General features: G+C 46.7%; 1 protein-coding gene across 10 annotated transcripts; it reads left to right on the forward strand.

The window, feature by feature from the left end:
- Positions 1-2,941: 2,941 nt before the first annotated feature.
- Positions 2,942-27,477, forward strand: VPS33B (VPS33B late endosome and lysosome associated). 10 transcript variants are annotated; one of them, XM_009199912.3, is made up of 23 exons: positions 2,942-3,628; positions 7,896-7,976; positions 8,668-8,769; positions 11,574-11,623; positions 12,160-12,227; positions 16,111-16,156; positions 17,925-18,019; positions 18,329-18,433; positions 18,834-18,930; positions 19,151-19,228; positions 19,434-19,507; positions 19,795-19,881; positions 20,070-20,160; positions 20,398-20,472; positions 20,734-20,798; positions 20,922-20,976; positions 22,706-22,752; positions 23,627-23,759; positions 24,338-24,411; positions 25,538-25,639; positions 26,155-26,230; positions 26,337-26,453; positions 27,097-27,477. In XM_009199912.3, exons 4-23 carry the CDS (start codon positions 11,608-11,610, stop codon positions 27,174-27,176), a joined length of 1,581 nt encoding a protein of 526 aa, XP_009198176.2. In that variant the 5' UTR covers positions 2,942-3,628; positions 7,896-7,976; positions 8,668-8,769; positions 11,574-11,607; the 3' UTR covers positions 27,177-27,477. The 10 variants fall into 10 exon arrangements, with proteins under 10 accessions (XP_009198176.2, XP_003919445.2, XP_021789544.2 ...); XM_003919396.5 differs by having other exon boundaries at positions 8,708-8,769; XM_009199911.4 differs by lacking the exon at positions 2,942-3,628 and adding an exon at positions 6,960-7,621 and having other exon boundaries at positions 8,708-8,769.
- Positions 27,478-27,984: the final 507 nt, after the last annotated feature.

The following is a 27,984-nucleotide window of genomic DNA, read 5'->3' on the forward strand; positions in this document are numbered from 1 at the left end:
CATGTGATAAAAATTAAATAAATAAAAGCAGGCCACTGTCAGCAAAGACTGGAGAAGTGTCTAATGGGGGAGACAGGTGCAGATCAGATGAAGATCACTGTCATCCAAAAGCAAGGAACTAGGCCCAGTGTGGTGGCTCACTCCTGTAAGCCCAGTATTTTGGGAGGCCAAGGTGAGCAGATCACCTGAGGTCAGGAGTTTGAGACCACCCTGGCCAAATGGCGAAACCCTGTCTCTACTAAAAATACAAAAAATTAGCTGGCGTGGTGGCGCATGCCTGTAGTCCCAGCTACTCAGGAGGCTGAGATGGGAGAACTACTTGAACCTGGGAGGTGGAGGTTGTAGTGAGCCGAGATCATACCATTGCACTCCAGCCTGGATGACAGAGCAAGACTCCATCTCAAAAAAAAAAAAAAAAGAAAAAAAATTATGGAAAAAACTTATGAAAAAAAGTTATAGGATTAAAAAAAGTCATGGGATAAAAATTTTAAAAAGGCTGGGTGCGGTGGCTCACACCTGTAAGCCCAGCACTTTGGGAGGCTGAGGCAGGCGGATCACCTGAGGTCAGGATTTGAGACCAGCTTGGCCAACATGGAGACACCTCATCTCTACCAAAAATACAAAAATTAGCCAGGAGTGGTGGCACATGCCTGTAATCCCAGCTGCTCCAGAGGCTGGGGCAAGAGAATCGCATGAACCTGGGAGGCAGAGGTTGTAGTTAGCCAAGATCGCACCATTGCCCTTCAGCCTGGGCAACAGAGTGAGACTCCAGGGGGAAAAAAAGGAGTGTAAGGTGATGCTTCACTCATCTTCTTTAAACGGCAGTGGGAGTAAATCCCACCACTTTAGGGCAACCTCCATCTCCTACGGCAGCCAAGATTCAATCTAAGGGGGTTAGTGAGAAGAAAGGCTCAGCATAAAATACTGAGCTCTCAAAGTCCAGTTGTGAGCACAGCACATTTTTTGTTTTTTGGTTAACCTTGTATTATATAGCTTTTCAAACATAGAAAAGTAGGGAGAAGCTCAGAAAGGTGGCATATGACTGTATTCCAGCTATCTAGGGGGCTGAGGCGGGAGGATCACTTGAGCCCAGGAGCTCCAGGCTGCTGTAAGCTATGACTATGCCACTGCAATCCAACCTGAGCAACAGAGCAACACTCCATCTCTAAATAAAGAAGTAGAATACTAAAATGCAATAAACCCCCATGTACCCATCAGCTTTAACAATTAACAAATGGCCAATCATTTTTAAATTTTTTTATAGACATGGGGGTCTTGCTATGTTGCCTAGGCTGGTCTTGAACTCCTGGGCTCAAGCAATCCACCTGCCTCGGTCTCCCAAAGTGCTGGGATTACAGGCGTGAGCCACCGTGCCTGGCCCAGTCTTTTTCCTGAGTGTTCCTACATCTCCCCCTGGGTTATTTTAAAGCAAATCCCAAACACATTTTAGCATTTTTTAAGAGACAGATCGGGCCAGGCACGGTGGCTGGCGCCTATAATCCCAGCACTTTGGTAGGCCAAGGCAGGCAGATCACCTGAAGTCAGGAGTTCGAGACCAGCCTGACCAACATGGAGAAACCCCGTCTCTACTAAAAATACAAAATTAGCCAGGCGCATGGCGCATGCCTGTAATCCCAGCTACTCAGGAGGCTGCAGCAGGAGAATCACTTGAACCTGGAGGTGGAGGTTGCAGTGAGCTGAGATTGTGCCATTGCACTCCAGCCTGGGCAACAAGAGCAAAACTCCATCTCAAAGAAAAAGAAAAAAAGAAATGGTGTCTCACTTTGTTGCCCAGGCTGGGGTGCTGTAGCATGATCATAGCTCACTGCAGCCTCAAACTCCTAGGCTCAAGTGATCCTCCTGCCTCAGCCTCCCAAGTATCGAGATTAAAGGTGCCTACCACCACACCTGGCTATTTTTTAACGTGTTGTAGTTGACCAATCTCATCTCAAACTCCCAGCTCAAGCAACTCCCGCCCCCCGCCCCGCCCCGCTACCTGGACTTCCCAACCTGGTGGGAATTACAGACACGAACTCCTGGCCAAATTATTTCATCTGTAAAAACTTCAGTATGTATCTCTAAGAGATAAGGACTTCTTTTTAACAGAAATACAAGCCTGAATAACATAGAAATACAAAAAAAAAAAAAAAAAAAAGATAACATAGAAATGCAATACCTGACCGGACGCTGTGGCTCAGGCCTGTAACTCCAGCACTTTGGGAGGCCGAGGCAGGTGGATCACTTGAGGTCAGGAGTTTGAGATCAGCCTGGCCAACATAGTGAAACCCAGTCTCTACCAAAATTACAAAAATTAGCCAGGCATGGTGGCACGCGCCTGTAATTCCAGCCTACTCGGGAGACTGAGGCAGGAGAATCGCTTGAACCTAGGGCCGGGGGTGGGGGTGGGGGTGTGGCGTGGAGCTTGCAGTGAGCCAAGATCCTCCACTAGGCAAAAGGGCGAAACTCTGTCTGGAAAAAAAATGAAAAGAAAAGAAATACAATACCTGAAAAGTTTTAGTAATTCCTTAAATCAGTTATCTTTCAATTATTATCCGAAGAAGATCCACACATTGAAACATTTAGTTGATATATCCCTTAAATCTCTTTTATTCTGAAGTGTTTCCCCCTCCCACATTTCTCCCTTTGCCATTTTTTTTTAATAAGACAGATCATTTGTCCCATATAATTTCCTACATTTTGGGTATGGTTGATTTCATACCTACGATGTCTTAACATATTCCTGCTAATCTCTATACAGCCTATAAACTCGTAGTCAGATCTTGAGGCTTGATTAGGTAGGTGATGCTCTGTATTTCCTATGCATCTCACCAGGAAATGACATGATGGTATGACTGATCAGAGTTCAGGTATTGTTAGCCTGTTGCATCCATTATGTCTTTTTTCTTTTCTTTTTTTTTTTTTTTTTTTTTTTTTTTTTTTTTTTGAGGCAAGGTCTAGCTTTGTTGCCCAGGTTGGGGTGCAGTAGCGCGATCGCAGTTCACTGCAATCTCCGCCTCCCTGACTCGAGCGATTCTCCCACCTCAGCCTCTTGAGTGCTGGGACCCCAGGCACAGCCACCTAATTAATAGACTCATTGCCTCCGATTTTTAAATGTCCCTTTCAAGACACCGTCCCCTTCCTGGTACGCGAAGCGCTGGGAACGAAAGGGACTTCCGGGAGATCTAGGAAGTCGCTTCTCTTTCTGGCAGGAGGCTGGGTTCTCCCAGTACGCTGCGGAGTCTCTGCGGGGTGTAGACCGGAATCCTGCTGACGGGTTGAGTGGATCAGGGAGGGAGGGTCAGGACACGGTGGCTGCAGGTCTGAGACAAGGCTGCTCCGCGGTAGTAGCTCTCTTTGCCTGGAGGTGGCCATTCATTCCTGGAGTGCTGCTGAGGAGCGAGGGCACCTCTGGGGTCTTTGGAAGTCGGTGCCCAGGCCTGAAGGATAGCCCCCTTGCGCTTCCCCTGGGCTGCGGCCGGCCTTCTCAGAGCGAAGGGCGTCCTTCCACTCCGCGGCGCAGGTCACCGCTGCCATGGCTTTTCCCCATCGGCCAGATGCCCCTGAGCTGCCTGATTTCTCCATGCTCAAGAGGCTGGCTCGAGACCAGCTCATCTATCTGCTGGAGCAGGTCAGTGCTCGCCTGGCGACTTTATCGCATCTACAGTTTAGCACTCATTGGATGCACATTTCTTCCTTGCCGTGCCCCTTTTATCTTGTTCTTGGCCCCTGGTATTTCCTTGGAGCTTCCCCAGCAGGTCCAGAATGAATCCAGGGAGTAGTAAGAGCTGTTTGGAACCTGGCCAGAGAGTTAATGGAAATCAGCCCCCAACCCCCATACAGGCAAGGGAGACACCATTAGTGCCAGGCATCCCTAGGGACGGAAAGATGGTTAAGACATATTTGCCATTAGGGATCCTACCACTCCAGCAGGAGCTGTGTGAAGCACAAATTATCACACACAGGTGGTAAATGAGTGATAGAGTAGTGTACCCGAAGAGTTCAGAATAAGTGATCATTTCTAGCTGGGGTGATGATCTAGGAGCTTCAAGGAGGTGAGTGTGAATAATAAGCTTATTTTCTTTGGCGACTAAGCATGCTCCAGGCAGATAGATTGGTAGGAGCAAAGTTGACAAACCAGGGAAAGACAAGGCATGTACAGGGAAGACAGCCATCAGCAGTTAAACAGTAGCCACTGACGATTTTTTTTTTTCCATTTGTGGCATGAGACAATACTTGATGATGATTCTAATAGTGATGTGTGTGGTGGGGTAAATGGGCAACAAGAAGGCCAGTTAGGAGACCGTAGATTAGACAAGTAATAAAGGCCCACACAAAACTGGTAGCAATGTGAATGAAGGGAAATGATGAATTTTTAAGTTATGGTGAAAGAAAACTCAAAGACTTACTGATTGGTCATAAAGGTTGAGGAGAAGCAAAAATGAGTGAGATTTTTAACCTGGTTATTAGGAAAATAATACTGCTACTGTGATTTTAATGGATTACTTGTGTAATCATTTAGTTATTCATTTTATGTCTGTATTCCTCATTAGATTGGAAGGTGGGCAGGGATCACGTTTGTTTTGGTCAACACTACCCAGTGAGTACCTAGCTTAGAGGCAAGCGTGCACCATATGCTTAATAAATATTTGTTGTATGAACATTGAATAGAAATGAGAAAAATAATTAGAAAAAGGAACAGGTTTGGTGGGGGAAGTTGATTTGTTTGGGTTTGGATGGGGGAAGTTAAGATGCCAGTGAGAAATACAGCTTGTAACATCCAGCAGATAGAAATGTGGAACTGCAGCTCCATTGTGAGGACTGGAAGGAAGATGGATCAAGACGAGAACAGCAGGGCATCTTGGACCAGATTTTATTTCTATTTAATTTTACTTATTTATTTTTTTTGAGACAGAGTCTCACTCCGTTGCCCAGGCTGGAGTGCAGTGGCGCAATCTTGGCTCACTGCAACCTCCACCTCCCAGGTTCTGCTTCAGCCTCCCGAGTAGCTGGGATTACAGGTGCGCACTAGCCCACCTGGCTAGTTTTTGTATTTTTAGTAGAGACAGAGTTTCACCATGTGGCCAGGCTGGTCTCGAACTCCTGACTTCAGGTGATCTGCCCGTCTCGGCCTCCCAAAGTGCTGGGATTATAGGCATGAGCCACCACACCCAGCCTATTTCTCTTTTATACTTAGTGCTTGCACAGTGACATGCATATAAAAGACTTGCAACAAATGTCTGAAGAATTGAAAAGAGGTGCTAGTTAAAGCCGCTAGTTCAGGTGAGATCAAGTAGAGGAGACCAAGGAGAGAAACTTGAACCCACTGGGTTATTCAGCATGGCCAAAGTGGATTTCCAGGCAATAACGTCCTCTCCTAACTAACTTCTGACTTAATTTTTGTTAATGTGCATTGCTATTCAGGCTTGAAATATCAGAATCATCTTTGCCTGTCCTTCACCCTGATACTTAACTGAACCAGTTGCTGAGTTCCATGTATACTTCTTTACACATAACTTTTTTATGGTGATTATAAAATAACACTTGCACATTACAGAAAATGTAAGAAGATCAAGGAAAGTAAAAAGAAAAAAAAAATTACTTATGGCCCTACCATAAGTTATAAGCACTGTTAACACTGTTAATTTCTTTGAAGTATTTTAAAAAATTATATTAGGCTGGGCGCGCTGGCTCACGCCTGTAATCCCAGTACTTTGGGAGGCCGAGGCGGGCAGATCACCTGAGGTCGGGAGTTCGAGACCAGCCTGACCAACATGGAGAAACCCTGTCTCTACTAAAAATACAAAATTAGCTGGGCATGGTGGCGCATGCTTGTAATCCCGGCTACTTGGGAGGCTGAGGCAGGAGAATTGCTTGAACCTAGGAGGTGGAGGTTGGGGTGAGCCGAGATCACGCCATTGCACTCCAGCCTGGGCAACAAGAGTGAAACTCCATCTCAAAAAAAAAAAAACCAACATTATATTACACATTCCATGTATCTCTTAATCTATTTTTGCTCATACCACCACCAGCCTAAATCAGGCCCTCTTTCATTGCCACATGCTTGGGCTTCCTGGATGGTTTCATTAACTCCCTAAGTGGACTCCCTGCCTCCAGTTTCTCCAGTCTTCAGATTCATTAACATTTCCAGCTGATTGGAATGCTTCAGTGCACAAAAGCTTTATTTTTCCCTGTTAATTAGAGGATCAAGGCCACACTCCCCAAAGCTGGCATTTGGAGCCCTTCCTGCTCAATCCTAGCCAACTATTTCGGTCTATTTTTCACCATTCACCTACCTCAAGATTTCCTACCCTCTGTTGACCATTTTGGGTTTGGGAAACTAAAAAATAAAGAAACATTTAAAAAGCCCAAACGTGGTGGCTCACACCTGTAATCCCAACACTTGGGGAGGCTGAGGCAGGTGGATCACCTGAGGAGTCAAGGGTTTGAGAACATCCTGGCCAACATGGCGAAATTCCATGTCTACTAAAAATACAAAAATTAGCCAGGTGTGGTGGCATGCACCTGTAATCTCCGCTACTTGGGAGGCTGAGGCAGGAGAATTGCTTGACCCTGGGAGGCAGAGGTTGCAGTGAGCTGAGGTCCTGCCACTGCACTCCAGCCTGGACAACAGAGCAAGACTGTCTTTAAAAAAACAAAAAACAGACCGGTAGCAGTAGCTCATGCCTGTAATCCCAGCACTTTGGGAGGCTGAGGCAGGTGGATCACGAGGTCAGGAGTTCAAGACCAGCCTGGCCAAGATGGTGAACTGCTGTCTCTACTAAAAATACAAAAATTAGCCAGGTGTGGTGGCGGGCACCTGTAATCTCAGCTACTTGGGAGGCTGAGGCAGAGAATTAGTGGAATCTGGGAGCCGGAGGTTGCAGTGAGCCGAGATCACGCCACTGCACTCCAGCCTGGGTGTCAGAGGGAGACTTCGTCTCAAAAAACAAACAAAACAAAACAACAAATAAGATTAAAAATAAATAAATAAAAAATTTCCTGCCCTCTATACCGTTGACCTTTTGGACTGGATCATTCTTTGTGGTGGGGGCTGGCCTGTGCATTGTTGGATGTCTCGCAGCATCCCTGGCCTCTACCCACGAGATGCCAGTAAAACCCCTACCCTGAGTCAGATAACCAAAAATGTGTCTGGATATTGCCAAATGTCCCTCAGAGGGCAAAATCGTCCCCTTACCACACAGCCTATGTTCTCTTTCTGATTTTTGCTGGACTGCCCTCTTCAAACATCCGTGTCAACACCCTACCCATTCATGAAGGCCTGGTTGAGAGGACTCTCCCAATGACTTTCCGCTCCCTGTCACTAACTGTGACCTCTCCTTCCTCTGAACAGACATTGAGATCTGTGTCAGGAGTGGTGGTGTAGAAATCGTATGACAGGGATTGTGGGGTGGGGGAGTGGAAGGGTGATGGGGTGAGGACTGTCCCGGGTTTGCTAAGTTTTCTGCAGTGAGCGTGCGCTATTTTATTTTGTACTTAGGAGAAAAATGCAAGGTGGGGTTCTGTTGTGTTTGGCTTTGTTCAGCAGGAGACCAGGGGTGGTTGGGAGCCAGAGTGGAGGAGACAGCAGAGAAGGGGAGTGAGGTGCAGACCAAGGTCACAGGTGAGCAGAAGGGTTGAGTGACAAGGAGTTAACCTGAGAAAGAAGGTGGGATGTCTTCTTCCCGCTGGTACAGAAAACAAGAAGGCAAAACAGGTAAATATACAGAGAAGTGTCAACTGTGGATACAGATAATAAATAAGGTGCCGGGCTAGACGATGCTTAGTGCCCTCCCACCTCAGAGACTATGCTTCTGTTAGATGGGTGGCTAGGCTAGTTCTCAGGTGAGGAAGCTCGTGTGACCTGTGAGTGACCCAACATATTGTGTCTCCTTCAGCTTCCTGGAAAAAAGGATTTATTCATTGAGGCAGATCTCATGAGCCCTTTGGATCGAATTGCCAATGTCTCCATTCTGAAGGTACTATCCCTTTCCCCTGGGGGTCATGCCCCTCTTTCCTCTTTGAGCAGTTTTTCTTTTGATGAACAATACAAATTACTGAAGAGTGACTACCGTTGTAAGGCAAACATAGGGTAGCTTAATTGGGTGGAAAAGGGAGATCGATGCTGTTGTTCATATTTTTTTGTTTTGTATTTTTTTGAGGAGGGAGACGAAGTCTCTCCCCGTCACCCAGGCTGGAATATAGTACAATGGCACAATCACAGCTCACTGCAGTCTTGACCTCCTGGACTCAGGCGATCCTCCTGCCTCAGCTTCCCAAGTAGCTGGGAACACAGGCATGTGCCACTACACCTGGTTAATTTTTAAATTTAAATTTGTTATTTATTTTTCTGAGTCTATTTGCTACGGAATATATGATTTTTTTTTTTTAATTTTGTAGAGATGGAGTCTTGTTATGTTACCCAGGCTGATCTCAAACTCCTGGGTTCAAGTGATCCTCCTGCCTTGGCCTCCCAACATGCTGGGATTACAAGCATGAGCCACCGCACCTGGCCCATACTGTTTTTATTTTATTTTTGGTTTTCCTATTGACAGCTTGAGGAAAGTTCAGTGGGTTGGTTGTCAGGGGAGCAGTTTGATTCCTAGAATAGCATAATTAGGAAGCCCTCAAGAAGTTCCCTATCTTCGTATCACCCTTTGTGCTTTTCAGGCACTCTTATGTCCATTGTCTTATTGGATTCTCTCTGTAGCAACACGAAGTAGACAAGCTATACAAGGTGGAGAACAAGCCAGCCCTCAGCTCCAGTGAACAGTGAGTGTCTGGGAGAATCTGTCCCTACTCCAAGCTGGAGGAGGTCCCTAGGGGCACATTTGCCTTTCATCTGTCCTTGGCTGAGATATATGGTTCACCTCCCTGAACTTTACAATTTCATGGCTAAGTTACTCTTCTGTAGTTTTGTTTTGTTTTGTTTTGTCTTGTTTTGTTTTGTTGTCTGTAGTTTCCTTTCTGTAGTTTCTTGTCCTCTTCCCTCTCTAATTTATATTACAGTCTATAACCAGATTGGCTAATCTTTCAAAATTATTTTCATCGTGCTCTTCTCAAGAACCTGCAAGGCAGCCGGGTGCAGCAACTCACGCCTGTAATCCCAGCACTTTGGGAGGCTGAGGTGGGCAGATCTTCTGGGTCAGGAGATAGAGACCAGCCTGGCCAACATGGTGTAACCCCATCTCTACTACAAATACAAAAATTAGCCTGGTGTGGTGGCGTGTGCCTGTAATCCCAGCCACTCAGGAGGCTGAGCCAGGCGAATCACTTGAACCCGGGAGGTGGATGAGTTGCAGTGAGCCAAGATCATGCCACTGCACTCCAGACTGGGTGACAAAGCAATACTCCATCTCAAAAAAAAAAAGAAAAAAAAACCAGAATCTTCTAGGGCTCTCATTACTTGCTGAAGATTGTCTACATTATTTGTCATAGACTCCAAGGCTGTCTGCAGCGTAGCCTCCCACATTACCTTTCCAGCCTTGTCTCTGGTGTGTCCCCTTCAAGCCTCTGTTGAGTTGTGCTTCCACCCGCCTCTCAGCTCTGTGCCTGTACCTTCACCTTTTTCATCACTCCATTCGCTCTGCCTGAAATTCTCTCCTGTCCTCACTGCTCCTATAAAGAATGTCCGCCGGACGCGGTGGCTCACGCCAGTAATCCCAGCACTTTGGGGGGCCAAGACGGGCGGATCACGAGGTCAGGAGATCAAGACCATCCTGGCTAACACGGTGAAACCCCGTCTCTACTAAAAAATACAAAAAATTAGCCGGGTATTGTGGCGGGCGCCTGTAGTCCCAGCTACTCCAGAGGCTGAGACAGGAGAATGGCGTGAACCTGGGAGGCGGAGCTTGCAGTGAGCCGAGATCGCACCACCCCACTCCGCCCCCCAGCCGGGGAGAGCGCGCGCATCTAGTTCCAAAAAAAAAAAAAAAAAAAAGAATGTCCATCATTCAGAGCCCAGCCACCTCCTCCATGAAGCTCTCTGTTGCCCTTCCAGTCCAGGGTGATTTTCTCCTCTGGATTTCCGTGGCATTTTGTATTTATCCTGTTCACTTGGCATGTAGTCATGTACAGCTGTTGTCTTGATTTTAAAGTATTTCTGAAACTTAATGTACACGCTTTCTTAGAAGAAAAAATTCTCCGGGATACATGGAGAATATATCCATGGACCCCAGTTTGAAAAACATTATTTTCTATTACTTTCTTACATTTTTAAATTTTTTAAATTAAATTTATTTATTTTCAGAGACTCACTCTGAAATTTATTTTCAGAGTCTCACTCTGTTGCACAGGCGGGAGTGCAGTGGTGCAATCATAGCTCACTGCAGCCTTGAGCTCCTGGGCTCAAGGCATCCTCCTACCTCAGACTCCTGAGTAACTGGGATTACAAGTGTGCACCACTGCATCCGCCTGTAGTTTTATTTTATTTTTTTGGGTAGGAGTCTAACTCTGTCACCCAGGTTGGAGTGCAGTGGCGGGATCTCAGCTCACTGCAACCTCTGCCTCCCAGGTTCAAGCAATTTTCCTGCCTCAGCCTCCCAAGTAGCTGTGATTACAGGCGCCTGCCACCATGCCCAGCTAATTTTTGTATTTTTAGTAGAGATGGGGTTTCTCTATGTTGGCCAGGCTGGTCTTGAACTCTTGACCTCAGGTGATCCACCCATCTCGGCCTCCCAAAATGCTGGGATTATAGGCATGCACCACCTCTCCAGGCCTTATAATTCTTGTATTTTATTTTACGATTATTATTATTAATTTTTATTTTATTTTATTTTATTTTTTTGAGACAAAGTTTAGCTCTTGTCATCCAGGCTGGAGAACAATGGTGCAATCTGGGCTCACTGCAACCTCCGCCTCCCGGGTTCAAGCGATTCTCCTGCCTCAGCCTCCTGAGTAGCTGGGATTACAGGCATGCACCACCACGCCCAGCCAATTTTTGTATTTTTTAGTAGAGATGGGGTTTCTCTATGTTGGCCAGGCTGGTCTCAAACTCCTGACGTCAGGTAATCCACCTGCCTCTGCCTCCCAGAGTGCTGGGATTATATGTGTGAGCCACTGCTCCCAGCCTACTATTATTATTTTTAATAGAGATGAGGTCTCACTGTGTTGCCGAGGCTAGTTTCGAACTCCTGAGCTCAAGCAATCTGCCCACCTTGGCCTCCCAGAGTGTTAGGATTACAGGTGTGAGCCACAATGCCCAGCCTTTATTTTTAACTGACAAATAATAATTATATATTTTTATGGGGTATTCTTGTATTGTTTTTTCGGCACTGACTGTTAACATACTCCATATATGCACTTTTTTTGCCCACTGGATTGTAAGTTATTTGAGAACAGCAATTTTTGGGTCCACTATAGGGCCAGTAATGTACCCAGCTCATCACATTCTACCCATTGTGTTGAGAGTATCTTCTGTGGTTGGTGTATGGTGGACCAAGAGAATGGCATAACTTTGGCTAGGATGAGACCTGTAGGGCAAATGGCAAAAAAGTTGGTATTATTTCAGTTTCTTCTAAGTTGCTATCCAACTTGATAATTTTTCTTCACTGTTTTTTTTTCTTTCTCTCTCATAGATTGTGCTTCTTGGTCAGACCCCGCATCAAGAATATGCGATACATTGCCAGTGAGTGTGCCATGGTACTATGTATAACTATGGGAAAGGGCGGGCAAGATCTAAGGGCCTTGGCCATAAGGACCCTCTAATAAGAAAATAATTGTTTGAGTTGGCTATAGCACTTGTGAAGGATATCTGCTTCCCTGCTTCTTTTTTGTTGTTGTCATTTTTTTTTTTTTTTTTTTTGAGACGGAGTTTCACTCTTGTTGCCCAGTCTGGAGCACAATGGCATGATCTGGGCTCACCACAACCTCCACCTCCCAGGTTCAAGCGATTCTCCTGCCTCAGCCTCCTGAGTAGCTGTGACTACAGGTGCCCACCACCAGACTGGGCTAATTTTTTATATTTTTAGTGGAGACGGGGTTTCACCATGTTGGCCAGGCTGGTCGCAAACTCCCGACCTCAGGTGATCCACCCGCCTCAGCCTCTCAAAGTGCTGGGATTACAGACGTGAGCCACCGTGCCCAGAAGCTTCCCTGCTTCTAGTGTAACTGCTTCGTGCAGATGGCTCATGGCTTGCTGGGCTGCATTCCTTCTCTCTGTAGGTCTTGTCAATGCTGACAAATTGGCTGGCAGAACTCGCAAATACAAAGTGATCTTCAGCCCTCAAAAGGTGAGTCTGGATCCTGGAGGAAGTGGCATAAGGTAGAACAGGACTGAGGACCAGGCAGGGGTAAGGGGCCAACAGCACTACCTCCCTGTCTCAGTTCGTTTTCTGTTGCTGTAACAGAATGCCTGAGACTAGGTAATTTATAATGAACAGAAATTTATTCAGCTCATGGTCTGAGGAGGTAGTGAAATCCAAGAGTGTGAGGCTGGCATCTGGCGAGGGTCATCCCATGGCAGAAGGGTGGAAGGTAGAAGCCAGCACATGAGACCAAGAGGCACCCAGGGGCTGGACTTGCCTTATAGCAACCCCCTCCTGCCATAAGGACATTAATCCATTCATGAGGACTCCTCCCTTACGACCCAATCACCTGTTATTAGGCTGCACCTCCCCACACTGTTGTCCTGGGGATTCAGTTTCCGTTGCACTCCCTCAAAGCAAATTATGTATGATTGAACAAAATACCTGTCACTGTCTTTTCATTTACATATCTTCAATTGTTTAGCAGAGGGTCTGCCAGCATACTATCCCAAATAAAGTGTTGTGGAATTGTGTGAGGAGGCCTCTACGTAGATTTTTTAAAATGAAAAGCTTCACACTTGCGAGGTAGAACCTGCTTTGTATCCCTAACACAAACTCTAGTATAGTAATGGTGCACAATGTTACGGCTTTCAATGACTTTCTCCCTGTATACCTCTTTAATAATAAATTAGATAAATCATCACCCCCCTCCTCCCATCCCCTATGCTTATGGGGATGTGACTGGGCTGCCCCTAGGTTACTAGAACCATGCCACCATGTATTGGAAAAGCCTTTTCTTGCACAGGAAAGGAGCCTTAGAGACTGTTTTACTCCACCCCAACTTTGAGCAGCTGAGGGAACTGAAGCCCATGCTCACACAATGAGTTAGCATAGCCAGGCTAGAGCTCTTCCATCTTTAACTCAATAATTGCAGTACATATTTGGAGGTCCATCATAGTCTATCCATTTCTTGATTCCATTGAGCTCCCCTCTCACCTGTGCATCAGCTACATTCATCCTCAATCCCAGTGATTGGGAGGAATGACGTTCCAGGCCTTTACCTTGCCAACCATAGGTCTATAAAGCTACAGCAAGTAGTGCATGCATACTTAGAGAAGGTAGAAACTAGACTAGGAAGAACAGAATTTATTACTTTTCAATCTTTCTAAGAAAATTCTAGAGAAAATAGAAGCAGTAACTAAGGACTGAAGCCTCTGAAACCAGGCTGTCTGGATAAAATCCACCCTTGAGGCCTTATTACCTGTGTGGTCTTGGGTTAGGTACTAAGCTGTTCTGTGACTCAGTTTTCTCATCTGGAAGATAGAGTTGATAATAGTACCTATCTCTTAATTTAAGTGAGATGACTTTGAGTCTCTGTCGAAATAAGAAATCAAGTGGGACCCTAGGCTTATATTGTTTTCTCCTTCTATAAAAGGAATAAGAGGAAAGAACCAGTGACCTTCCTTTGAATGTCACCTGAAGATTGATAGCACAATCTTACAAATATTTATCTGAAGATAATATGCTTAGGAATACAAACATGTGAAGTATTATTACCAGGGCAAGAAATTATTGAGTAGGACAACCACTCAGAATTATAGGTACTTTTGAATGCTATTAAAAGAGTCATAGCAATAATTTCTAGTTCTTGGACCCTTACAAAACCATTTCATTTTTTTTCAAATTATGCTTCCAAGGACAGATTTGGTGTTTTGTTTTGTTTTGTTTTTGGAGACAGTGTCTTGCTTTGTCACCCAGGCTGGAGTGCAGTGCCGCAGTCTTGGCTTACTGCAACCTCCGCCTCCCAGGTTCAAGCAATTCTCCTGCCTCAGCCTCCCGAGTAGCTGGGACTACAAGTGTGCACCACCATGCCTGGCTAATTTTTTGTATTTTTAATGGAGGTGCGGTTTTGCCATATTGCCCAGGCTGGTCTCGAACTCCTGAGCTCAGGAAATCCACCCACCTCTGCCTCCCAAAGTGCTAGGATTACAGGCATGAGCCACTGCGCCTGGCCAAGGACACATTTGTATTAACAGGGAATAATCCTACAAGTTAAAATAATCCTACAAGTCTCTATATTACACAGAAAAACAAAATTGGTATTTTAATGAGTGTTCTCCACTTAACACCTTATCTAATCAAATTATTTGACCTAATTTTATATTAGGAGGCATCTCTCTCTCTTCTTTGAGACTCCTTTGTTAATTATGAAGATTGGCAGTTTTCAGACCTGGCTCTGGAATTCCATTACTTAGCACTAAAAGTTAAAAGCAGGCCTGTAGATTTCAGTTTTCCTGGCAGAAATGAGTGAGGGAGGAATAGAATTCTTCTGCATAACAGTAAAACAAGGAGCACGTAGCATTGATCTACATCTCACAGAGCTAGTATGAAGATGAAGACAAGTGATTCTTGTAAAACACGAAGAATAATGCCTAATCCATTTTAAGGGCTTACAACATTAGCTGTTAATAATGTCATCTCATTATCAGATGTGAGTGCCCTCAGCATTCTTTCTTATTACTTTCAAATATTCACCCTTTCCCCACTTACCTCAAAGGAGGAAGAGATCGTGGCCTTTTCCCTTCGAAGATGAGCTGTTCCATGCCAGTTCTTGACCCCGTTTCTGCTTTCCTTCTCCATTATCTTGCTTTACCAGGTAGACTTTCTCTTCTGGTCTTCACCCATGTCTATCCCTTCTAAACAATGTCCCCCATTTCATCTCTTCTCAGGACTCCCCCTTCTTTCATGGCCAGGCTTCTGTGAAGACTCTTCTACTGTCACTGCTTCTGCTTCCTCATCTCCACCTTCATCGTTTCATCGAGTCTCCCTCAGGTCTCTGTTGTCAGATCCACTGGTGTCTATTTAATGTTAATCCTACTTAACTTCCCTGGCGTTTGACACTGTTGCCCACCCTTCCTTGCAACTCTGACCTTTTCTGCCTTGACTATTGCTGTTTTCTCCTGCCCCTACCTCTCTGAGTATTCTTTCTCAGTCTTCTCTGCCAGGTCCTGTACTCTGGCCCCCTTTCATCTTGGTGTTCCCTAGGGTCCTGTCCTTAGCTCTCCTCTGTGTGTTCTTTTCTCTTGGACAGACCATCTACTTTTTTATTTATTTATTTGAGATAGGGTCTCACTCTGTTGCCCAGGCTGGAGTGCAGTGGCGCAATCTTGGCTCACTGCAGCCTTGACCTCTTGGGCTCAAATGATCCTCCCACCTCAGCCTCCTGAGTAGCTGGGACTACAGGCACGCACCACCATGCCCGGCTAATTTTTCATTGTTTGGTAGAGACGGGGTCTCTACCTTGTTGCCCAAGCTGGTCTAGAACTTCTGGACTCAAGCGATTCACCTGCCTCGGCCTTCCGAAGTTATGGGATTATAGGAGTGAGCCACTGCACCCAGCCACATCATCCACTTTAAATACAGGGTATATGCTACTTAATCCCAAGTCCTTGTCTGTGTCTCCAGAGGTCCCGTGGGGATGTCCTAAACAGAACTTACTCTCCCTTGTACAGATCGTTTGCTCCCATCTGCTCCTCCACAATTTCCAGAGCACTTCATGCCGTTGCTCTCATCTCTGCCTGTACAACTTACCTTTCGAAGACAGCTGAATTCCTTCTCCTTTGTAAAGTTCTTCCGTTCTCTCAGGGAGATAAGAAACAATTTACTCAAACATAAATTAAATGGATGAGAAAGAAATGAAGTGCTGGGCTGGATGATTCTAATGGTCCTTTCTAGATCTAAGAGTCTGGGTTCCCTTTTCTTTCACTGGGTTCAGTAATTATTGTCTTCATCAGTGACCACAGAGGAACTGCAGAGAAATAGAACAGAGAAGAAGGTGGTTACTAATCAATTTCCTTTTCTCTTTCAGTTTTATGCATGTGAGATGGTGCTTGAGGAAGAGGGAATCTATGGAGGTGAGAGGAGATGAATGTGAGTGGAAAGGGACAGAGAACATACAGAAGAAAAAACTGTTGTTGTTCTCCACCCCCCAGCTCTTTCTTTTCCTGGTCTTATTCCTGTTAGTGTAGCAGGAGGAGAGGTTCCTGAGAATGGGAATGGGAACAGGACCACAAATTAGAACACTACTCGGGGCTGGGTGCGGTGGCTCACGCCTGTAATCCCAGCACTTTGGGAGGCCTGAGGTCAGGAGTTCGAGATCAGCCCAGGTAACATGGTGAAACCCCATCTCTACTAAAAATACAATAATTAGCTGGTTTAGCTGGGCGTGCACGCCTGTAATTCCAGCTTACTCGGGAGGCCGAGGCAGGAGAATTGCTTGAACCCAGGAGGCAGAGGTTGCAGTGAGCCGAGATCACGCCATTGCACTCCAGCCTGGGCGACAAGAGTGAGACTTAGTCTCATAAATAGGTAGGTAGGTAGGTAGGTAGATAGATAGATAGATAGACAGACAGACAGATAGAACACTATTGGGGTAGTATGAAAGTAATACCAGGGCTTAGAGTTGGAAATGACCAACCACTCTTTTCTCACCTCCCAAGGCTCCCACAGGAAAAACTGGGCCTCCCCTCTGTGTATTTCTCAGGCTATTCTCCACACAGCCCAAACCTGATCACAGCACTCCTTGCTGGAAATCTGGCAGCAGCTGAAAATAAAGCCCAGAATCCCCAACATGCCTCCTATCCCTTGCACAGTCTGGCCCCGCCTGTCCCATTAGCCTCATTGTGTGCTACTTCCTTCTCCTGACTCACCACCCTCCAGCCAGAGGGATTTTACCTATGCTTTTCCAGGTGCCCAGGATGTTCTCCATCCTACAGCTTTTTGCCTTCCCAAGTCTTACGCAAATTCTAAGCTTAATTTTCTCTTCTTGAGGGAAGTCTTTCCTACACCACCAGTTGTGGTTACAGCCCTTTAATATATGGTGCTCACAGCTTGCTGTTTGACCTCTTTGGAGCACAACCGTGATTTAACAGTTTGTGTCATAATTTGTCTGGTGTGTCTCCCCCACTAGACTGTAAGCTCCAGAAGGTTGGGAGCATGTCTGTTTTGCTCACTGCTGTATCTCTGGTGTTCATATAGTCCTGCATGTAGGCAGCTTTCAGTAAATATTTGCTGAATAATGAATGAGCAAGCTGGGCATGGTGGCTCACGCGTGTAATCCCAGCAATTTGGGAGGCCAAGGCGGGTGGATCATCAGAGGTCAGAAGTTCGAGAGCAGCCTGGCCAACATGGCAAAACCCTGTCTCTGCCAAAAATACAAAAATTAGCTGGGCGTGGTGGCGCATGCCTGTAATCCCAGCTACTTGGGAGGCTGAGGCAGGAGAATCTCTTGAACCCAGGAGGTGGAGGTTGCAGTGAGCCGAGATCTCACCATTGCACTCCAGCCTGGATGATGAGAGCTAAACTCAGTCTCTAAATAAATAAATAATGAATGAATGAATGAATGAACGTTTTCTTGGCACTTTTGGTCAGCCCTCTAGTAAAAACCCATCACTTACCAAATTGTGTTACAGGCTGCTGTGGTCGCATCTCCTTTCCTTATCAGACTGTGAGCTCCTTAAGGGCAGGGACTATGTCTTATTCTTCTTTGAGCCTCTATTGCTTAATGCAGTACTGGCGTGTGGCAGGCACTCAAATATTTGTTGCATGATTGTGGTGGACCTTCCCTCTTAACGTGGAGCTAAGTACCTTCTACAGGGAGGCTGATGCTCTGTGTCCCCACAGATGTGAGCTGTGATGAATGGGCCTTCTCTTTGCTGCCTCTTGATGTGGATCTGCTGAGCATGGAACTACCAGAATTTTTCAGGGATTACTTTCTGGTAAATGCAGAGGCCCTTGGGTCTTGGCATCAGGGGATGGAGACACATGTGGGATGCAGAGGGCTAGAAATACCAATGTAACCTTTGTCCAACTCAAGTAATTTATCACGTGATGATAAAGTGATAGTGATACAGTGATTGAGTGCTACAGATTGGTCTTTGTGGGACTTCCTGTGGAGCCAATGAAAATGAGCCTTTCAAGCATCCCCCAGACCCTGCCACCCTGCTCCAGGGCTTCTAGGGCTAACCACTTTCCAAATGGTCCTATTGGGTTGATTCATATCTTTGTGACTTGTGTGGTCCCTGCAGGAAGGAGATCAGCGTTGGATCAACACTGTGGCTCAGGCCTTACACCTTCTCAGCACTCTCTATGGACCCTTTCCAAACTGCTATGGAATTGGCAGATGCGCCAAGGTAAGAGCACTAGCAGTACTGTTGTCCCAGCAGACCCTGTTTCCCCTGTTGTGTACCCACGTGAGGTTATCCAAGGGTATCTGTGATATAAGGTGTATTCTTTGCTTTCGTTGTTCTGGAATAGATCCTCAGAGAGGAGAACTTGTGTGACTAACAGAGAGGCAAAAGCCAGGGTCTCCTGGGTGGCATTCCTAAATCTCTTTTCATTTTGGGGACAGAGTAACACATCTTCTCACCAGTATGAAGAGTGTCAGGGAAGGACGGACACAGATGGGAGTAGATAGGGCCATATTGTGAATAATTAGCTCCTGTCTCGGGGACAAGAGGAAGTATCACATGGAAGGGGTTGGCTGCAGTAGGGACCTGGACACAAGACTGAGAATGTTTTGGGCCCTGGCAGATGGCATATGAATTGTGGAGGAACCTGGAGGAGGAGGAGGATGGCGAAACCAAGGGCCGAAGGCCAGAGATTGGACATATCTTCCTCTTGGACAGAGGTAAATTATGCCCAGCGCTCCTGTCATCTTTCGGCCCTAGAAGACATGGGAATATGGAAAGCGTGGTGGCAAAGTTAAAATCCTAAGGTTGGGGCTGTGAATCCCAGCTTTGAGGAGCGTGGGTCCTTGGCCCTATGGAAAGTGTCAAAGCTGCCCTTGAGCATGCTGTGTAGAAGGCTGGGTCGGGGACAACCTTCACGGTCAGGGATCTCTGTTTCAGATGTGGACTTTGTGACAGCACTTTGCTCCCAAGTGGTTTACGAGGGCCTAGTAGATGACACCTTCCGCATCAAGTGTGGTAAGTGCCATGGTCCTCTGCATCTTGGCAAGATGGATGTGGTCATCAGCCTTGGCACCTCCCACATGGCAGGGCTTGTGGGAGAGACCCAGACCCTGAATGAACTGCTGGCTTCCAAATAGTTTGAGGACTTTTATGGCAGTTGAGGGAAGGGTAGGAGAAGTCCTCATTGGAGATCCTAATAACTGTCCCTCTGCTCTCAAAGGGAGTGTCGACTTTGGCCCAGAAGTCACATCCTCTGACAAGAGCCTGAAGGTGCTACTCAATGCCGAGGACAAGGTGAGGGTGTGGGTGCTAGCAATGGCCCCCACTAGGGCCACTGCTTATACCAGGCTGTGGGCCCCAGCGCTGCGAGGGGTGGCTGAGTCTGTGGGAGAGAGGGTTTCCCCACCAGTTAAGAGCATACCTCAGAGCATGGAGTAGGCATTTGATATGGACTTATGGATCCCAGCTCAGCTTTGTTTGTACTTCTGCCAGAACACCTGAGCACCCTTCCCGTACTGTCATTCTACTGCTAAGTGATGGTTCCGATAGAGTAAGTTGTTCCTGTCTTACTCCCCTCACAGGTGTTTAATGAGATTCGGAATGAGCACTTCTCCAATGTCTTTGGCTTCTTGAGCCAGAAGGCCCGGAACTTGCAGGCCCAGTATGATGTGAGGCTCCAAGCCCTGGTCCTCTGTTTTGTTCCCTCAGTGGCTTCCCAAGGCTGCTGCCCTTGGACTCTCCTTCTAATATTATGACAGGTTCCCTGTCCTTTCTCATGGATAGATGACAACTGAGGGAGGGTGGTGGTTTCTCATGTCTGAGGTTGGGGGGTTAACCTTTGGGAATTTTCCCACAGCGCCGGAGAGGCATGGACATTAAGCAGATGAAGAATTTCGTGTCCCAGGAGCTCAAGGGCCTGAAACAGGAGCACCGCCTGCTGAGTCTCCGTAGGTTTCAGCTTGAGGGGTGTGAGGGGAAGTGACTGTATCCCTCCGGGGAAGGCTCCAGAGTACCATTACCCCGAGGAGGAGATCCCTGTTCATCTGACACATATGGTCTTATTTGGTGTAAAGTGGGAAGAAGTGCTTTTGGATTTTGCCTTAAGAGGTTTTTATTCTTCTGGACAATAAAGGGACATCTTTCTAGAAACAGGAATATGTCAGCTCCCTTTATCCAACTTGCAGATATTGGGGCCTGTGAATCCATCATGAAGAAGAAAACCAAGCAGGATTTCCAGGAGCTAATCAAGACTGAGCATGGTAACTGCCACAGCCTTGCTGTGCTACTGCCCACACTTCTACTTCCCCAGCTCCCAGCCTCGTCCCACCCTTAAAAGATGTTCTCTGGCTCTTTCCAGCTGACACTGGCTATGTGGAATGCTGGTTCCTGCTAGAAGTCCTGGGGGTCCCTTAACCCACCCCAAGGATGGAGAAAGAGATGGGGAGACAGACACCTGTTAGCATAGATGGCAACAGCTGAGCTGGTACCCTAGTAACAGGCTCTCCTCTGATTTCTCACAGCACTGCTAGAGGGGTTCAACATCCGGGAGAGCACCAGCTACATCGAGGAACACATAGACCGGCAGGTGCGCAGGTGGAGGGCTGTGGGGGCCAAGAATGGCGTTTAGAGGTGGGATCAGCCTTAAGCAGAAGGAAAAGAACACGTGTTGTGAAGCTTCAGTCCTCCTTGAGTCTTTCTTCCTATGCAGGTGTCGCCTATAGAAAGCCTGCGCCTCATGTGCCTTTTGTCCATCACTGAGAATGGTGAGCCCAAAAGACTAAAGATGAGAATGTCAGATTGAGAAACTATGTCTTAAGGACAGAAGAAGTGATTTTGAAAGGCTAAGGCAAATGTCTTAGCAAACAGAATGTTTCCCTGTAATTTCATGGGTTCTTTTTTGTTTGGGGTGAATTATCACCAGGACACAGGGTAATTTATTGTTTTAGCCCTAAGTGGGACCACATCCAGGCCACCCTAGAGCCCTGTCATATCTTAGGACTGCAGGGATGTAGAGCTGAGTGGCGTTTCTCTCATCACTCCATCTGTCCTTATGTTCAATAAGATAAAGATACATTCCAGGAAAAAGGGACAGCAAGTTAATTTCATGAACATTTATTTTATTTATTTTTTTTTTTTTTGAGACAGAGTCTCGCTCTGTCACCCAGGCTGGAGTGCAGTGGTGCGATCTCGGCTCACCACAACCCCCACCTCGTGGGTTCAAGTGATTCTCCTGCCTCAGCCTCCTGAGTAGCTGGGACTACAGGTGTGCACCACCATGCCCAGCTAGTTTTCATGAACATTTCTAAAATCCCAGATTCTGTAACTTTCGTGGCAACTTGTTTTCACTGTTGAGGTCTTCCAGTTGGTGAATATTCTTGAAGGTTGCCTTCTTTTTCTTCCTTTTCTTTTTTTTTTAAAGACAGAGTCTTGCTCTGTTGCCCAGGCTGGAGTGCAATGGCACGATCTCGGCTCACTGCAACCTCCTCCTCCCAGGTTCAAGCGATTTCTCACCTCAGCCTCTCGAGTAGCTGGGACTATAGGTGCACGCCATCACACCAGGCTAATTTTTGTATTTTTAATAGAGATGGGGTTTTGTTATGTTGGCCAGGCTGGTCTGGAACTCCTGACCTCAGGTGATCCACCTGCCTCAGCTTCCGTAAGTTCTGGGATTACAGGAGTGAGCTACTGTGCCCGGCCGAATGTTGCTTTTTACCCAGAGAAGTATTTTGTTTATTCTAAATCTCATTTACTATAGTTAGAATCCCAGTTATTCTTACCTCGATGGAGAAAAACATATAAGACCATGCTTTTGGAACTCACACTTTTCCTATTTCTCAATAGTTGTGAAGCAGTTCCTAGTAGAACTGCCCCTTAGCCAGGAAGAAATGCATGAGTCTGCCAGTGCAGTGGCTTATTCCTGTAATCCCAGCACTTTGGGAGGCCAAGGCAGGTGGATCTCAAGATCAGGAGTTGGAGACCAGCCTGACCAACATGGTGAAACCCTGTCTCTACTAAAAATACAAAAATTAGCCAGGCGTGGTGGTGCATGCCTGTAATCCCAGCTACTCAGGAGGCTGAGGCAGGAGAATGGCTTGAACCTAGGAGGTGGAGGTTGCAGTGAGCCAAGATCGCGCTCCAGCCTGGGTGACAAAGCAAGACTCCATCTCAAATAAATAAATAAATAAATAAATGAGTCATCACTTCTCCTCCCTCCTGCTGCATCCTCCCCACATCCCACTATGATCACCATTAGTTCCAGTGTCCCCTCCTCAGCACCCTTATGTTTCACAGGTCTTCTTGGGAGCTCCCAGACCTAGGCTTTATCTTTCAGTAAGCAAGCTTAAAATTTGAACCAACTGTATACTCTGCAGGGTTAACATTTACTGAATCCTTCCTCCTGAAGAAGGCATTCGTTGCTGGTTGATCTGTACATTTTAGGGTGCCTCTGCCGGCCTCTTTCTCATGCACCTGTCTTACTTTCTTCACTCTTAGGTTTGATCCCCAAGGATTACCGATCTCTGAAAACACAGTATCTGCAGGTAAGGCCTGGAGAATGTATTCTTGAGGGAACTTGGTGGAGGGCAGTTACTGGGCATTTTTGAAAGAGGCAAAAGAAGTGGCCCCTTTCCTGCCTCCATTACCCTCCTGTTTCCATTCAGGCCTCCCTCTTAGAGCTACTAGGGAGAGTCACCTTTCACCACGCCTCTCTGCCCTCTACCCTTGTTTCACCCCATACACTGACGGCGCATGGCCAGTGCTGAGAATTTAATTTAAACATTTCAGCGCTGGCCCCAGAGGTGAGTTCTTACTCCTGGGAGTCTCTCTCATTTTAGCACTGTGTGAGACATTGATTCAGCTTTCCTTCCTGGTACTTCTCAAGTCTTACTTCATCCAGGAAGCCTTTCCCATACATCCATAGGTCTCTTCATTTGGTGTTTAATTATTTCTTTTTTTTTTTTTTTTTTTTTTGAGACGATGTCTCGCTCTGTCGCCCAAGCTGGAGTGCAGTGGCGCAATCTCGGCTCACTGCAACCTTTGCCTGCCAGATTCAAGCAGTTCTCTGCCTCAGCCTCCTGAGGAGCTGAGACTACAGGCACGAGCCACCATGCCCAGCTAATTTTTGTGTTTTTAGTAGAGACAGGATTTCACCATGTTGGCCAGGCTGGTCTCAAACTCCTGACCTCAAGTGATCTGCCTGCCCTGGCCTCCCAAAGTGCTGGGATTACAGGCATGAGCCACCGCTCCCAGCCCTGTTTGGTTATTTCTGATGTGAAAATTTATCTCAACAAAGTGTGAGCTCCTTCACACTGCAGCAGAGGCTACGTAGTCCTTCTCTCTCTCACCTCTGTAGTGCCTGACAGTGCTAGATGCTCTTTGGACACTCAGTAAATAGTCTAATTGCATCTTCTTCAGAGCTATGGCCCTGAACACCTGCTAACCTTCTCCAATCTGAGACGAGCTGGGCTCCTAACAGAGCAGGCCCCTGGGGACACCCTCACAGCCGTGGAGAGTAAAGTGAGCAAGCTGGTGACCGACAAGGCTGCAGGTAAGCAGGGAGCACAGGTGACCCCTACTCCAGCTGTTGTCCTGACTTCTCTCAACAGGCAGCACGCTGGGAGGGACAGAATGAATTGGAGAAGGTGGACTGATTCCTTCCTATTAATGTCATTACTGTTATTACTACTACGTCTGCCAGTAAGAGTGGTTTCCACATAGTGAACACTTACCATGTGCTGAGCCCTTTAGTTTCTCATTGAATCCTCACAAAGACTCTGTGAGGTAAATTTTCTCATCCTCATTTTATGGATGATGAAACTGAGGCTTAGAGAATTAAGTGATTTGTCCCAGGTCCCTTAGTTAGTAAGTTAGGTCAGTTTAACTCCAAAGCACATACCAATAAACTTGGGTTACCCTGTGGATTACATTTAGTAGAGACCTGGTACCCTGTAGGAGGGGGAAGACTGTGGGTGGGGAGAAGGGTGGGAGTTCCAGGGAATTGTAGTTGAACAGCTTCCGAGAGTTTTTGGATGTGATTGGTGCTGCCGTGTCCTGAATGCTGTTGTCCGTGGCAGTGTCATGAATCCATAGACCTTAGGTGAAACCTGACACAGATTTCTTCCCCAGGAAAGATTACTGATGCTTTCAGTTCTCTGGCCAAGAGGAGCAATTTTCGTGCCATCAGCAAAAAGCTGAATTTGGTATGTGGAACAGGGATGGTTAGGGGAGACGGTGGGTTCATTCCATTGTGGGGTACTTTTTTTTTTTTTTTTTTGAGATGGAGTCTTGCTCTGTTGCCCAGGCTGGAGTGCAGTGGCACAATCTCAGCTCACTGCAACCTCTGCCTCCCAGGTTCAAGTGATTCTCCTGCCTCAGCCTCCCGAGGGATTACGGGCATATGCCACCACACCCGGCTAATTTTTGTATTTTTAGTAGAGACAGGGTTTCACCATGTTGGCCAACTTCTGACCTCAGAAGTTCTGGTCTCGAACTTCTGACCTCAGGTGATCCACCCACCTCAGCCTCCCAAAGTGCTAGGATTACAGGCGTGAGCCACTGCGCCTGGCCCATTGTGGAGTACTTTGAATCCACAAAAACCTTTTTGTCATTTCATGTGTATAAAGATTCTTTTGTTTGGTAGTCTTATAGCATGGTAGATTCACTCATTTAATCAACATGTAACAAGCACCTGCCAATGCCAGAGAATATTCTAAGTGCTGCTTCAGTGACAACCATATCCCATGTCTCTTAAGGACAGGGAAAGGAGAACCTGTCTCTCCAGCCCCTTCACATTATCCAATAATGGTGCATGGTAACTCATTCCAGAGAACTGGCAGTTACTGAACAGAAACTGCTATCTTCTGTTACGGATTCTCTTTTCAGGGCTATTGCTGGTTCTCCCTTTTGTTGAAATAAGAATTGTTCTTTGGGCTGTGCCACTTTATCTGACCCTTTAAAGGGTTAGGGAGCTGAGCTGTCACTTGCCTAATTAAGTCCCTTTGTCTTTTTTTTTTTTTTTTTTTTTTTGAGATGGAGTCTCCCTCAGTTGCCCAGGCTGGAGTGCGGTGGCGCCATCTCGGCTCACTGCAAGCTCCGCCTCCCGGGTTCACTCCATTCTCCTGCCTCAGCCTCACAAGTAGTTGGGACTACAGGCGCCTGCAGCCACGCCCGGCTAATTTTTTGCATTTTTAGTAGAGACGGGGTTTCACCGTGGTAGCCAGGATGGTCTCGATCTCCTGACCTTGTGATCCACCCGCCTCGGCCTCCCAAAGTGCTGGGATTACAGGTGTGAGCCACCGCGCCCGGCCAAGTCCCTTTGTCTTACAGATCCCACGTGTGGACGGCGAGTATGATCTGAAAGTGCCGCGAGACATGGCTTACGTCTTCAGTGGTGCTTATGTGCCCTTGAGCTGCCGAATCATTGAGCAGGTAAGAGCATATTACTCTTGCTCCCATTCATATTTCATTCTCTCTGCTTTCTCTTGGTCCCTAACTTGTCTTGACTTTTTTTTTTTTTCTTTGAGAGATGGAGTCTCGCTCTGTCACCCAGGCTGGAGTGCAGTGGGGCGATCTCAGCTCACTGCAGCCTCGGCCTCCTGGATGTAAGTGATTCTCCTGCCTCAGCTTCCCAAGTAGCTGGGACTACAGGCATGTGCCACTGCACCCAGCTAATTATTGTATTTTTAGTAGAGATGGGGTTTCATGTAGACGAGGCCAACTATATGTTGGCCAGGCTGGTCTCGGACTCCTGACCTCAGGTGATCGCCCCGCCTCAAACTCCTAAAGTGTTGGGATTACAGGCGTGAGCCACCACACCTGGCCCTGTCTCAACTTTTTGCTACTTGAGTAATGAGCAAGAAATGTGACAGTCTGGCTGCTGTGCCCTTCCTTTCCTAAGCCTGATATTGTTTGTAACCTTAAAAACAGTGCTTATACCTTCCCAGGTGCTAGAGCGGCGAAGCTGGCAGGGCCTTGATGAGGTGGTACGGCTGCTCAACTGCAGTGACTTTGCATTTACAGGTATGTGGCATCAACAGTGGGGTAGGCTGGCAGTGAGAGGTGGGCTGGATGCACCACTCAGGACTAGCATGTCAGGGAAGAGCTGAATCTGGCCTGATCCTCACAGACATGACTAAGGAAGACAAGGCTTCCAGTGAGTCCCTGCGCCTCATCTTAGTGGTGTTCTTGGGTGGTTGCACATTCTCTGAGATCTCAGCCCTCCGGTTCCTGGGCAGAGAGAAAGGTAAGAGAGAGCAGAAAGGTGAGAATTGGCCTGCATTGTATATGGGCAACAAAGTGTTGGCTGGGTGCAGTGGCTCATGCCTGCAATCTCAACACTCTGGGAGGCCGAGGCAGGCAGATCACCTGAGGTTAGGAGTTCGAGATTAGCCTGACTAACATGGTGAAACCCCATCTCTATTAAAAATACAAAAATTAGCGAGGCATGGTGGTGGGTGCCTGTAATCCTAGCTACTCAGGAGGCTGAGGTAGGAGAATTGCTTGAACCTGGGAGGTGGAGGTTACAATGAGCCGAGATAGCGCCATTGCACTCCAGCCTGGACAACAAGAGCAAAACTCCGTCTCAAGAAAAAAGAAAAAAGAAAAAAAAAAAAAAAAAAACCCCACGCAAAGTGTCCTACATAGGAATAGTTTTCTCCTGGCCTCGAAGTACAACTTGCCATAGCCTTACTGTGGGCTGCTATAGCAGGGAGCCCAGTTATACCAGGCGCAGAAAGCAGTGGTGCCCAAGGGTATGGCACTCAACGTCTCTGTCTATAAACTGGTGCTCTGATCCCATGGGGACTGTGGAAATGGAGGGGCTCTATGGTTATCGTTGGGGCCTAAGATCTGCGCTGTCTCTTCTGCTGCTGCATTTGACTCCTTAGGCTACAGGTTCATTTTCCTGACAACAGCAGTCACAAACAGTGCTCGTCTTATGGAGGCTATGAGTGAGGTGAAAGCCTGATGTTTTTCCCGGCCAGTGTTGACATCTTCCCTGAACACATTCCTCAGTGGGAGGCAGGCATCTGGCACCCAGCTGTTATAACCAAGTGTCTACCAACTACCTGCTACGAGCCGGGAGCATGGAACGGGTTGGGATTTAGAGAACGTATCTGAGAAGAGAGTTCACTTCCTGCTCCCAGGATATTTCTCTTTTCTGTTTATGAAGTACAACCCATGCTGCTAAGATACAAGCAGGAAGAGGTATCCTTTGCTAAATCCTGTTTGAATATCATTGTAAATAAAGCCTCTGCTCTCAGATGTAATATGTTTGTTGTTCTGTACACGCACTTCCATCTTTATTAGTGAAAGCCTATTGGAGCTTTCTACAGGGGCTTCCTATGCTTCTTGGCCTGGACTTTATAGTGGCCTGATCTGGTTCTTCCCTGTAAAAGTCACTCGACCATTCTGTACCTGAGTTTCCTCAACCATAAAATGAGGGGGATGGATGAGGTGACCAGCAAGCACGTTTCCAATTCTAAAATGTTGTGATTCATTACATTTTTGAGAAAATGACTTTGTTGTTTTAACTTAAGGAGGCACTTCAATTTTAAGCGTTTTGTTTCTTACTGCAGAATGAAAGATTGTGTGCCATTAGAGCCATTTCAGGCATCAGCAAACAGTGCTCCTATAAATGTACCAGCACCCTCCTCATTGCTGATGCTAGTAGCCTTTCTCCTTCTCTCTTTACCTTTCAAAAATGATGAAATATAGGCCAGGTGCTGTGGCTCATGCCTGTAATCACTGTACTTTTGGAGGCCAAGGCAAGAGGA

Source organism: Papio anubis, chromosome 7 (genome assembly GCF_008728515.1).
Source record: "Papio anubis isolate 15944 chromosome 7, Panubis1.0, whole genome shotgun sequence".
Taxonomy (NCBI): domain Eukaryota; kingdom Metazoa; phylum Chordata; class Mammalia; order Primates; family Cercopithecidae; genus Papio; species Papio anubis.